Source organism: Chiloscyllium punctatum, chromosome 6, assembly GCF_047496795.1.
Source record: "Chiloscyllium punctatum isolate Juve2018m chromosome 6, sChiPun1.3, whole genome shotgun sequence".
Lineage (NCBI taxonomy): Eukaryota > Metazoa > Chordata > Chondrichthyes > Orectolobiformes > Hemiscylliidae > Chiloscyllium > Chiloscyllium punctatum.
In genome coordinates this window covers 24,665,012-24,679,071 of record NC_092744.1, presented here as the reverse complement: position 1 = coordinate 24,679,071, position 14,060 = coordinate 24,665,012, and the positions used below count along the sequence as shown (strand labels likewise).

Genomic DNA, 14,060 nt, shown 5'->3' with positions numbered 1-14,060 from the left:
AATTCCAGCCTTGGTCAACTATATATATGGAGTTTGCATGCTCTCCCTGTGTCTGTGTAGGTTTCCCCTCACAGTCCAAAAATGTGTAGGTTAGCTGGACTGGCCATACTAAATTGCTCGTCGTGTTCATTGATGTGCAGGATAGGAGCATTAGCCACCAGTGGGGATTGTTATCCTTTTCTCTGATAGAATAACCAGAATGGAGACAGTACTATACAGTCACTTGGCATCTGGCCTTGCAATACTCACCACTTTTTGGACTTCAGTCGAGGTGGTGGGTTCCTCGGGATGAGAAACAAGGCCCTCATTGGGTGCATGTCACACAGGGCTACAGGAAAAAAAGCAGAGCAAGCATGATTGAGAGAGAAGTTGCTACAACCACAGCAGATACAGGCAAAAGCAGAACAAAAAAAGTAAAAGGCAAAGAATTCAACAGAAAGGGCGAAAACTAAAACTTACGTGGAGCTCCTTCGGCCATTTCCATAGCAGTGATTCCCAAAGACCACAAATCACTCTGTTAACAAAAGTAGAGGGATTATTAGAAAATCAAATCAAAATTAAAGAAAAATGTAGAGACAATAGAGAAGTGGTGATGGGAGATTTTAATTTTCCTAACAATGACTGGGATACACTTAGCATCAGAGGTCTGGATGGGATAGAATTTGTAAGAAGTGTCCAGGAGAGTTTTCTAGAGCAGTATGTCAATAGTCCGACGAGGGAAGGGGCCATATTGGACATGGTACTGGGGAACGAGCCAAGACAGGTGGTAGAAGTTGCGGTGGGGGATTTCTTTGGGAACAGTGACCACAATTCTGTAAGTTTTAGAATACTCATAGATAAAGATGAGCATGGTCCTAAGGGAAGAGTACTAAACTGGGCCAAGGCCAATTATATCAAAATTAGGCAGGAGCTCGGAAATGTGGATTGGACACAACTATTTGAAGGGAAGTCCACATTTAATATGTGGGAGGCTTTCAAAGATAGGTTAAAGGTAGTGCAGGATAGGCATGTTCCATTGAAGGCAAAGGATAGGAAGGGCAAGATTCATGAACCGTGGATGACAGGAGAAATTGTACGACTAGCCAAGAGGAAAAGGGAAGTATATATAAAGTCTAGGCAGCTAAGAACAGAACAGGCCCTGGAGGAATATCGGAAGGGTAGGACAAGTCTTAAACTAGGATTCAAGCGGGCTAAAAGGGGTCATGAAATTGCTTTAACAAGCAGAATTAAGGAGAATCCCAAAGCATTTTACTCTTATATAAGAAGCAAGCGGGTAACGAGAAAAAGGATTAGTCCACTAAAGGATAACGAAGGAAGGCTGTGCGTTGAACCTGAGAGAATGGGTGAGATTCTGAAAGATTACTTTGCATTAGTGTTCACTGAGGAGAGGAACATGAATCTTGAGATTACAGATAGAAATTTGATTAGTCTGGATCACATAGGCATAAGTAGGGAAGATGTGTTGGGTAGGCTAGAGGTTATTAAGGTGGACAAATCCCAGGACCGGATGGGATTTATCACAGGTTACTGAGGGAGGCGAGACAGGAAATAGCTGGAGCCCTGACAGATATCTTTGTGGCATCCTTAAATACAGGTTGGGTGCCGGAGGACTGCAAGGTTGCTCATGTTGTCCCCCTGTACAAGAAGGGTAGTAGGGATATTCTGGGTAACTACAGACCAGTGAGCCTGACATCGGTGGTGGGAAAGTTGCTGGAGAGGGTACTGAGAGATAGTATCTATTTATATTTAGAAATGAATGGGCTTATCAGTGATAGGCAATATGGTTTTGTGCCTTACCAACTTAATAGAGTTCTTCGAGGAAGTGACCAAGTTGATAGATGAACGAAGGGCTGTTAATGTCATATACATGGACTTTAGTAAGGCATTTGATAAGGTTCCCCATGGTAAACTAATGGAGAAAGTGAAGTCACATGGTGTGTAGGGTGTTCTCGCTAGGTGGATAAAGAACTGGTTAAGCAACAGGAGACAGAGAGTAGTAGTTGAAGGGAGTTTCTTGAAATGGAGAAAGGTGACCAGTGGTGTTCCACAGGGATCAGTGTTGGGGCCACTGTTGTTTGTAATATATATAAATGATCTGGAAGAGGGCACTGTTGGTATGATCAGCAAGTTTACAGATGACACAAAGATTGGGGGAGTAGCAGAAAGCATAAGGGACTGTCAGAGAATACAGGAGGATATAGATAGACTGGAGAGTTGAGCAGAAAATTGGCAGATGGATGTCAATCCAGACAAATGTGAGGTGATGCATTTAGGCAAGACTAATTCTAGAGTGAATTGTACAATGAACGGAAGAGCCTTGGGAAAAGTTGATGGGCAGAGAAATCTGGGAGTGCAGGTCCATTGTACCCTGAAGGTTGCTGCACAGGTGGATAGAGTGGTCAAGAAGGCATATAGTATGCTTGCCTTCATTGGACGGGGTGTTGAGTGTAAGAGCTGGCAAGTCATGTTAAAATTGTACAGGACATTGGTTCAGCCACATTTGGAATACTGTGTATGCTTTGGAGACGGTGCAGAGAAGGTTTACGAGGATGTTGCCTGGTATAGATGGTGCTAGCTATGAAGAGAGGTTGAGTAGGTTAGGTTTATTTTCATTAGAAAAAAGGAGATTGAGGGGGCACCTGATTGAGGTTTACAAAATCATGAAGAGTATAGACAGGGTGAAGGATTCCCAGGGTGAAGGATTCCATAATGAGAGGTCACACTTTCAAGGTGAGAGGTGGAAAGATTAACGAGAATACACGTGGCAGGTACTTCACACAGAGGGTGGTGGGTGTCCGGAATGCGTTGTCATCAGAGGTGGTAGAGGCAGTCATGGTGGATTGATTTGATGCGTCCGGACAGATGCATGAGTAGGTGGGGAGCAGAGGGATACAGATGCTTAGGAATTGACCGACAGGTTTAGACAGTACATTTGGATCAGCTCAGACTTCGAGGGCCTTTGTTCTCTTGAAAAGCAGAAATTGCTGGAAAATCTCAGCAAGACCGGTAGCATTGGTGGAGAGAAATCAGAGTTAACATTTCAGATCCAGTGACCCTTCTTGAGAATACTGTCAGAAAACCGAAGAGGTTTACACCAAAAAAAAAACCCCTGGCAAGTTATTTGATCATGTCATCTCTGGCAGATGGAGGAGGTGGAAAGGGACAGCGAGGGTCACTCACTTTATCAGCTCTCTGCCCAGAGTCATCAATATAATCTCCAACACGAGCAGGTGAAGGGGACAGGCTTTGAATCCACCTCAGTCAGACTGGGCATCAAACCCCATGCTATTGGCAATGAGCTGAATCAGACTAACCACTGAGCCAATGAACCGACCAGTTACACCAGGAGTTCAAGATGCTGTGGCAGTAGACACTTTCACCTGCACATTGCAGCCGAGAGCTATGAACAGTCATTAAAAGCTCCAATGTCTTCCCAAGAGTCTCTCCCACTCTCGCTGCCTGCCATTGGCACTGCCTTCTCAATGATCCCCAGAATGAGCATTTAAAATAACAAAGGTGACCAATCACATTGTGGTGTGAGAAAATACATTGCAGCTGGCTGCAACCATTAAATAAATAATTCAATGTTCACCTTGAAATCGTAAGTGGCATCTGGATTCTCATCACAAGCTATCACTTCGGGTGCCATCCAGTAAGGTGTACCAATGAATGTGTTCCTCCTCCCTACTGTCCGGTCAAGCTGTGCGCTCACTCCAAAGTCAACTACATCAAATCAAAACATATAGAGCATTAATGAATGTCCTTGACTAATCAGACTGTGCTAGGCACTGCCAAGCTACTGCCAATGGAAAGGATGCTTTGCACCTCATTTCCTCCTTCCTCCTTACCAACTCTCCAGCAATGCTCTGGAGTATCCAAGAGGTTAAAGATTAGGGTCCACCTTCGAAATAAAAAAGGGGTGATTACTTCCTGGAATTATTGTTGCAGGCTTCCCAACAGTCAGAGGGAGATAGAGGAGCAGATATGAAGGCAACTCACAGGAAGTTCATAGACAAACAGGTTTATAGTTGCAGGGGATTTCAACATTACTAACATTAACTGGGATTGCCTTAGTGTGAGAGAATAAAACAGGATGGAATTTTAAAAGTACATTCAGGAGAGCCTTTTTGTGCCAGAACGTAGATACCGGAGCGAAGGTGGTGCTGGACTTAATCCAATGGAGTATATTCAGTAGAGTGATTGAAACTTCAGTGGAGAAGCATTATGGGAATAGTGACCATAAATCTGCAAGTTTCAAAGTCATTATGGACAGGAATATAGGCATTACAGAAGTTAAGTATCTAAATTGGGGGAATGCCAATTTCAACATTAATAGACAGGATCTGGCAAACATGGACTGAGAGCAACTAATTGCAGTAATGTCTATATTTGGAAAGTGGGAGCCCTTTAAAAGTAGTGTAGTGAGAATTCAGGGCCAGCATGTTCCTCTAAAGATGAACGGCAAGGAAAGCAAGTCCAGGGAAGCCCGGATGTCAAGGGATATTGACAGGTTGAAAAAGAAGGAAGCATACGTCAGGTATAGTTCATTAGAAACAGGACAGCTCTTTAAAGGTATAGGGAGAGTATAGGACAGCAAAGAACGGCCATGAAATATCTTTGGCAGATAGGAGTAAGGAAAACCCAAAGCATCTTGGAAGTATATTAAGAGTAAGAGGATTACTAGAGAAAGAGTAGGGCCTATTAGAGACCAAAGGGATTATCTGTGCATGGAACCAGGTGAGGTCTTAAATGAATCTTTCTCAGCTGTATTCACAAAGGAGTAAAACATTATAGCACGGGTTTCAGTTGGAATAGTGAGGTTCTAGAACATGTTATGATTAAAAAGGAGGAGTTATTAGATTTTTTAAAAAATTCACCAGTGGAATGGGAGTATTGCTCGCTGAGCTAGCATTTACTACTTATCCCTAGTCGCCCTTAGGAAGGTGGTGGTGAGTTGCCTTCTTGAACCTCCGCAGTCCATGTACTGTCAGTAGATCCACAATGTCCTTAAGGAGGGACTTCCAGGATTTTGACCCAGCAACATTGAAGAAACAGCAATATAGTTCCAAGTCAGAATGGTGGGTGACTTGGAGGGGAATTTGCAGGGTGTAATGTTCCCAAATATCTGCTGCCCTTGTCCTTCTAGATGGAAGTAGTCATTGGTTTGGAAGCTGCCAAGGGTCTATGGTGAATTTCTGCAGTGTATCTTCTAAATAGTGCAAACTACTGCCAATGAGCTCCTACGGTGGAGGGAGTGGATACTTGTGGATGTGGTGCCTATCAAGTGGGTTGCTTTATTCTTGATGGTATCAGGTTTCTTGAATGTTAATGAAGCTTGACACCATCCAGGCAATTGGGGATTATTCCATTACACACCTTACTTGTGACTTATAGATGGTGGACAGGCTTTGGGGATTTAGGAGATGACTTACTCAAGTCAGGATTTCTTGTCTGAACTGTTCTTGTAGCATGTTGTTTATACCAGTTCTGTCTTGACCATAGTAATTCCAGGATGTTGATAGTGGGGGATTCAGATATGAAAATACCATTGGATGTCAATGTGGCAGTTAGATTTCCATTTCTTGGAGATTGTCATTGCCTGGCAGCTGTGTGGTGTGAATGTTACGTACCACTTGTCAGAACAGTCTGTATATTGTCTAGTTCTTGCTGCATTTGTACATGGACTTCTTCGGTAACTGAGGAGTCATCAGTGAGCTTCCCCATTTCTGACCTTATGATGGAGGTAAGATCATTGATGAAGCTGCTGAAGATGCTTGGGCCTAGAAAACTACCCTGAGGAACTCTTGCAGAGATGTCCTGGAGCTGAGATGACTGACCTCAGACAACTACAATATTCTTTGTACGTTCTGGATTAGTGGTGCTGGAAGAGTACAGCAGTTCAGGCAGCATCCAAGTAGCTTCGAAATCGACGTTTCGGGCAAAAGCCCTTCATCAGGACTTTTGCCTGAAACGTCGATTTCGAAGCTACTTGGATGCTGCCTGAACTGCTGTGCTCTTCCAGCACCACTACTCCAGAATCTGGTTTCCAGCATCTGCAGTCATTGTTTTTACCTCATATTCTTTGTACGTGTCAAGTATAATTATGATCAGTGAAGAGTTTTCCCTCTGATACTCATTGATTTCAGTTTTGCTAGGGATCCTTAATGCCACAATGATAAAAAGCAACCTTGGTGTCAAGGACTCTCATTCTCAGCTCGCCTCTGGAATTCAGCTCTTTTGTCCATGTTCAAACCAAGGCTGTAATGAAGTCTAGAGCTGAATGGCCCTGGCAGAACCCAAACTGGGCATGAGGGAGCAGGTCACTGTTGAGAAAGTGCTGCTTGATGATACCTTCCATAATCGAGGTGGAGTAATTGGCTTTGTCCTGCTTTTTGTGTTCAGGGTGGACCTGGGCAATTTCCACATTAGATTAGATTAGATTACTTACAGTGTGGAAACAGGCCCTTCGGCCCAACAAGTCCACACCACCCCGCCGAAGCGTAACCCACCCATACCCCTACATCTACATCTACCCCTTACCTAACACTACGGGCAATTTAGCATGGCCAATTCACCTGACCGGCACATCTTTGGACTGTGGGAGGAAACCAGAGCACCCAGAGGAAACCCACGCAGACACGGGGAGAACGTGCAAACTCCACACAGTCAGTCGCCTGAGGCGGGAATTGAACCCAGGTCTCCGGCGCTGTGAGGCAGCAGTGCTAACCACTGTGCCACCGTGCCGCCCAACATTGTTGGGAAGATTTCAGTGTTGTAGCTGTACTGGAACAGGTTGGCTTAGTGTGTGGCAAGTTCTGGAGCAGAAGTCTTCAACATTAAGAAATATATGCACATACTGAATACTGCAAAGGCTGTGATCTCTGACACTCTACTGGCAATAGTATTGAAAACTTGAAAACTGCTCCTCCTGTGAATTGTTTGATTGTCCACCTATATTCACAACTGGATGTGGCAGGACTGCAGAGCTTAGAACTGATCGTTCGGTTGGGAAATTGCCAGAGTTTAGAAAGAATAGAAAGTCTGTTTGATGGACATGACTCACCCAATCGGTAAGGGAGAGGATATTTGTTTTCCGTTTGGCCATGAGTGACCCAAGCAGAAATGCACTGAGTGACCACTAGAGGGAGCGTGCGCAAGGCAGCACCATGAGAGGAAAGACCTCAGATGACGAAGCCTCCAGGATTACATCCCATGAGAACTGCCAACCTCGTTCACTTTTTCTGGCTATATTGTATAAAATTCTAACAGGGATAGAGAAGCGAGATGCAATGAAGAACTTTCCCCTGGTTGGGGTGTGGAGAACTAAGGTTCAATGTATCAGGATTAGGGATAGACTATTTAAGACTGAAGGTAAAAACAATGACTGCAGATGCTGAAAACCAAATACTGGATTAGTGGTGCTGGAAGAGCACAGCATTTCAGGCAGCATCCAACGAGCAGCGAAATCGACGTTTCGGGCAAAAGCCCTTCATCAGGAATAAAGGCAGTGAGCCTGAAGCGTGGAGAGATAAGCTAGAGGAGGGTGGGGGTGGGGAGAGAGTAGCATAGAGTACAATGGGTGAGTGGGGGAGGAGATGAAGGTGATAGGTCAAGGAGGAGAGGGTGGAGTGGATAGGTGGAAAAGAAGATAGGCAGGTCGGACAAGTCCGGACAAGTCAAGGAGACAGTTACTGAGCTGGAAGTTTGAAACTAGGATGAGGTGGGGGAAGGGGAAATGAGGAAGCTGTTGAAGTCCACATTGATGCCCTGGGGTTGAAGTGTTCCAAGGCAGAAGATGAGGCGTTCTTCCTCCAGACATCTGGTGGTGAGGGAGCGGCGGTGAAGGGGGCCCAGGACCTCCTATTTAAGACTGAGCTGAGGAACTATTTCTTTATTCAGAGGCTGGTGAACCTGTGACACTCCCTCCTGTAGAAGGCTATGGAGTCCAGATCACTGAGTATATGCATGATAGAGACTGATTTTTGTTTTCAATGTTAAAGGCACTAGGCGCATGGAGAGAAAGTGGCAATATGGTATTAACGGCAAGGATCAGTCATGATAATACTGAATAGCAAAGTAGACTCGAGAGGTCAAATAGCCTTCTCCTGCACCTAGTCTTGATATTTACTCCTCAAAAAATTGAATAATACAACGGTTACATGGTTCAGAGATGTCAGACAAAGAGAAAAACATGGGCAGGATTGACCAGGATAACTCCACACAGAGCTAGAGGGAGCTTCCCCTCATTAACTTGGTGCTCAATCCAGGCCCCTGTGTGGTACTGGGAGGCATAGATTGGTCTGTCCAGACACCACAACAACGTCTGGGGATTCTGAGCCACAAAGAGGACCAATAGTTGCAAGGTGAAGAATTGAACAATAGATTTTTATTGGGTAATGGCAGAGGATACGGAAACAACATGAGCACTGCACTGAGGTAGGTATGATCTGACTGAAAAGCAGGGAAGAGGCTTAAATTGACTGAATGTCCAGATATTATTTGTTGGTTATTACACACTGCGAAAGGAGATAAGAATACATTTGGTTCCAGTGGTCAACAGCCAGGTGCAGTCAGAAAGAATGGAAGGATGGGCACCAGGTCCAGAAAACCAGTTCCTGGTAACAGGACTAAGCACCTTGGGAGACCAGAGAGAAGTTGGAATAATTAAACTTGCACTCACCCAACTTGACTTCAGCATTCTCTGTCAACAAGACATTCTGACCCTTGATATCACGGTGAATGACCTTGTGTTGATGAAGATGAGTCAGGCCCTAGAATCATAAGATAAAGCAGTCACCAGGTATTCAGCAGTAAATTCAAACCTAGAACAGAGCCAACAGGTGAGAAGTTAGCCGAGGCAACAAATCTCAAATGCAAAGCTACTGTCAGGAAGGGCAAGCATGTCATGGGGAGGGACTAGGAAAAGATAGATTGGCTCTCTAATGTCCTTTCAGGAGGGAAATCTACCATCTTTACCAGGTCTGGCCTATAGGCGACCTCACACCCCTAACAATGGGGTCGGCTCCTAACTTTCATCTGAAGTCATTCATTTATGCCAAATCATACAGTCAATGGGGATTCTGAAAGGCAGCTCCCCACCACCTTCTGAAGGGCAACTAGAGAGGAGCAATAAAGGCATATCTGGCTAACAATGCTCACACTCTGTGAATGAAGAGGTCGTTAAAGTGGCCCAAATGCTGAGGGGTTAAATGAGACAAAATGAGAAATTGCTGAGAAAACTCAGTAGGTCTGGCAGCATCTGTGTCAGAATGGCAGAAGATGGAAATGTTAATCTCCTGTCTCTCCACAGATGTTACCAGACCTGCTGAGTTTTCCCAGTAATTTCTGTTCTTGTTTCTGATTTCTAACACCTACAGATTTTTTTTTGTTCACGGAACAATGGATTCCATCTATATTTGCCTCTTTGGCTGATGGACGTCAAAATTGGAAATGGTCTGGATACAATAGACGAGGTGAAACCATTCCCATTGACTGTGGGTCAAGAACTAGTTCTAAAGTATTCTGAAAAAGAAGCAACTGTGAGATGAGAAAAGAAAAATTCACACAGCAAGTAGTCAGGGTCTTGAATGCATTGCCTATGGTGGGAGCAGGTTCAAATGAGGTATTCAAGTGGGCATTAGATTGTTATTTAAATAGAAATAACGTGCAGGGTTATGGAAAAAAGCAAAACTTGTCACTAAGCTAAAATGCTCAGAGAGCTGGTTTGGACATAGAATCATAGAGTCATAGAGATGTATAGCACAGAAACAGACCCTTGGGTCCAACTCATCCATGCCAACCAGATACCCTAAACTAATCTAGTCCCATTTGCCAGCATTTGGCCTATATCCTCCTAAACCCTTTCTATTCATGTACCCATCCAGATGCCTTTTAAATGCTGCAATTGTACCAGCCTCCATCACTCCTTCTGGCAGCTCATTCCATACACACACCACTCTCTGTGTGAAAATGTTGCTCTTTTGGTCCCTTTTAAATCTTCCCCCCTCTCACTCTAAACCTATGCCCTCTAGTTCTGGACTCCCCCACCCCAGGAAAAGGACCTTGTTTATTTACCCTATCCATGCCCCTCATGATTTTATAAACCTCTATCAGATCAGCCCTCAGCCTCCAATGCTCCAGGAAAGACAGCCCCAGCATGATGACCGAATGGTCTCCTTCTGCACTGTAACAATTCTGCGAATCAGAGGTCACTGATTTAAATGCCTAAAAGAAGCGGCAGTGGCATGAGGAAAAGCTTTATCTTTCTGTTATACAGCAAGTTGTTAGGGCCTGCAGTGTACCGCCTGACTGTGATGGAGACTGCTTCAATAGAGGTTTTCAAAAATCAACCAGCTAATGATCTGAAGCCGAAAACAAACACAGGCCTATGGGGAAAGGAGGGGAGAGCAGAGCGAGGTCAGATGCTCTTAGCAGAGAGCAAACACAAATGTGATGGGTAGAATGGCCTCTTCGTGTGGTATGGTCATTCTATAGCATTTTTGACTTGGTCAACATCCCATGGTGCTTCAGTGCAATATAAATTGGGCAAAATGTGAGACCAATGGGCATATTAGATCAGAAAAACAAGATCTTGGTCAGAAGTCAATTTTAAGTGACATGAAAGAAGAAGTTATAGCGAAGTATAGAGGAAACTAAATACATGAATTATGAGAATTAGACCAGCACAGTGACGTGAAAGGGGTTGTGGGGTGGGAGGAGATCATAGATATAGGGAGGGTGCATGGGATTCAAAAACAAGGGGAAGAATTTTAAAACTGAAATAGTGCTGGTCCTGACCTCACTGCCTCTTGCAATTTTATAGAATCTGACAATGGGACAGCACAGAAGGAGACATCATTGAGAAATTCAATTAGTCCCACTCCCCCCTTCATTCTTTCTCCACACCCTTCAAGTATTTAACCAAATTCCTTTTCAAAAGGATTGAATCTATATCCACTATCCTGTCAGGCAGTGCATCCAAAAATCTTACCAGTTGTTGCCTAACAATCGTTTTCCCCTCATGGCCACAACTGTTCCTGTTGACAATCTGAAATCTGTGCTGTCAAGTTACTGGACAATGATAAGGCATTCTGACTTACCCAAAGACATTAAACACAGTGTTCAATCATTCCAAACACAGATATTTCGAATAGTGAGCAATCAAACAATATTTTCTTTTAAATGTTCATTCATGTGATGTTCATTCATGTCACTGTCTCAGCCAGTATTTATTACCCATTTCTAATTACTCAAAGGACCAAGTCAGTGACATTGCTGAGGGTCTGGAGTTGCATGTAGGCCAGACCAAGTAAAAAGAGCAGACTTTTTTTCCTTAAAGGGAGACAGAAGGGATTTTTGAATGTTATAACACATCAGTGTTTACATGGTCACCAAATTGTTTATAATTCTAGATTTTTAGTCCGCCATATTGAGTTTCAAACCCATGTCCCCAGAACATTGGTCTGTGGTTCTGGATTAATCCATTACAACAGGGCCACTCTCTCCCCTCAAATATAACGGATATTAATCAGTGGCACCAATGTAGGATGGAAATGGTTTTCTTGTGGAAATGGAGAAGAAACACAACAAATGGGTGGCATTTCTTAGAATTAGCAATAATTAGCTGTGAGACGAAGGCAGGAATTATGAGGGATGTCCGTGCTGGGGAAGAAAAGTATTGTCCATTGTAGGAAATTTAAGAGGTTAAAAAGTAACAATACAAGCAGGCCATTCAGTCCCTCGATGCTGCTCTGCCATTAATGAGATCATGGTCAATCTTTGTCATAATCTGTTCTGGTTAAGGTACAACATACCGGTAGTTAGATACAGAACAAAATTTCCCATAGCTCTGCCTCAAACTAATATCATAGATTGTCTATGAGGTATCCATAAATAAGGGTAGATTGCTCTCCCGGCCCCTATTCACACTAAATCTGTACTCATTTCACATGTGTCTACCAGATGCTGAGAAGCTCAGCGTTTACCTAGAGCCAATGTGACTGAACATGGGAGGTCTTCCACTTCAGATGAGAGGAGAGGGTATCAGAATATTCCATCAATGGTGAGAAACTAGGAGTTGTAGAGAAAGAACAAGATTTGGAAGTCCAAAGAAAGATCACTGAAATTGAGTTACCAGAATGACCAATGTTAATATTATGTCAAGAGACTTGGAGCACAAAGGGGAGAAAGTGATATTTCAGTTGTACAAAACGTCATTCCAAGCCTGTCTGGAAAAAACAGTCCCTCAGGGAAGTATATTAGACTTTGAGGGCCTGCACTGCAGATTCTTTGGAACAATAATGATATTTAGAATGAAGTGCTAAGTATTAAGGTTGTTTGTTTACCCTCGAGTTTAGCAGATTGAGGGTGGTTTAAACAAATAGATAAAGAGAAACCATGTCCTCTGGACCTTAAAATTGAAGCTAGGCCAGTCTGCAAGGATGTCAGGGGACACGTCTTCACAGAAAGGGCTTCCCTCTGCCCAAGACATTGCTGGGTTGGGGGTCAACTGAAAATTTCAGGATACAGATTTTCTTTGATTAGATTAGATTAGATTACTTACAGTGTGGAAACAGGCCCTTCGGCCCAACAAGTCCACACCGCCCCGCCGAAGCGCAACCCACCCATACCCATACCCCTACATCTACATCTACCCCTTACCTAAGGCTACGGACAATTTAGCATGGCCAATTCACCTGCCCTGCACATCTTTGGATTGTGGGAGGAAACCGGAGCACCCGGAGGAAACCCACGCAGACACGGGGAGAATGTGCAAACTCCACACAGTCAGTAGCCTGAGGCGGGAATTGAACCCGGGTCTCTGGCGCTGTGAGGCAGCAGTGCTAACCACTGTGCCACCGTGCCGCCCACAAAACAATCTACCCTTTGGGTTGGGAGGACAGGGGATATGGGATATGGAGTTAAACTGCAAATCAGTGATAATTTACTTAATGGGCAGGACAGACTCCTCTTATTCCCAAAGCTTTGGAAGTGCATGACAATATTGGTTATCAGATCAGCACAATAAGATTTCCATTCCCATTGACCAGGGCTGCATTAAAGCATCCATTTCAGATGTGTAAAAGAAACTTCTGTACCCGCAAGATCTCCCTGCAGATGTAGGCGATCCACTCTTCCTTCAGTGTGTTCCCCTTTGTGTTCTTGATCAAATCAGTGACAGATCCAGCTCCGCAGAATTCCATCACCAACTGCCGAGAGACAACAGCAATATTGTAGGAACCAAATGGCTCAGTAACAGACAATCCTTCAATTTTACACAAGGTGACACTCTTCATACACTCACTTCACAACAAATTAGGCAACAACCAGTCTGCATCGTACAATTAGATACATAGAGACACAGAGGCCATTTGGTCAATCATAACTGTGCAGACTCTTTCAAAGAGGTGTACAATCAATTAAAACGCTCTGCTCTTTCGTTATAACCTTGACATTTTTCCTTGTCAAATAGTGATCCAATTCCACTGGAAAGTTACAAATGAATCTGTTTCAGGCAATACATTTCAGATCACAAGAACCCATTGTGTAAAACAAAAATCTCTATATCTCCCCTAATTCCTTTACCATGTATCTCAAGTCCAACTACTGATTCTCCTGTCACAAAGACCAGTTCCTCCTTTTATACTTCATTAAAACCCTTTGCCATTGCCAGACCATCTCCAGTCACAACCTCAATGTTCTTCAACCTGAAGTGATTCATGTAAGTTATAATGCACAAAGGCTTTCACAGTTGGCGCAGGTGTTGGCAGGGATGGTGCCATTTACATGTGGCATTACCCAATTGGCAATGAGCCCAAGCTTCCTGCGCCTACCATCTGGAAACTTGCAGCTGATTTATTTTCATTCCAGCAACATCTAACAAAGTAGAAGGTTAGTACGTCAATGCTGGGAGAAATCGATTAGGGGCTGAAAGGGCTGACGGAATGATGAGGGGAAAGGGAAGTGTGTGGGGGCGACAGAGACAGAGAGAGAAGGAGAAAGAGAGAGAGAGAGAGAGAGAGAGACATCTAAATGGGTGGGGAGGCCCAGAGAAAGAGAGA

At 43.9% G+C, this 14,060-nt stretch overlaps 1 protein-coding gene across 8 annotated transcripts in view; it reads right to left on the bottom strand.

Annotated features, from left to right (window-relative positions):
- LOC140478784 (TRAF2 and NCK-interacting protein kinase-like) overlaps positions 1–14,060 on the bottom strand; it is a 245,463-nt gene that overhangs the window by 83,145 nt on the left and 148,258 nt on the right. For all 8 annotated transcript variants that reach the window (XM_072572152.1, XM_072572154.1, XM_072572155.1 and 5 more), the window contains exons 5-9: positions 13,098–13,208; positions 8,681–8,771; positions 3,593–3,723; positions 460–514; positions 250–328 (exon numbers count right to left, since the gene is read on the bottom strand). In XM_072572152.1, the coding sequence (XP_072428253.1) occupies positions 250–328; positions 460–514; positions 3,593–3,723; positions 8,681–8,771; positions 13,098–13,208 (467 nt within the window). The remainder of the gene's footprint in view (positions 1–249; positions 329–459; positions 515–3,592; positions 3,724–8,680; positions 8,772–13,097; positions 13,209–14,060) is intronic.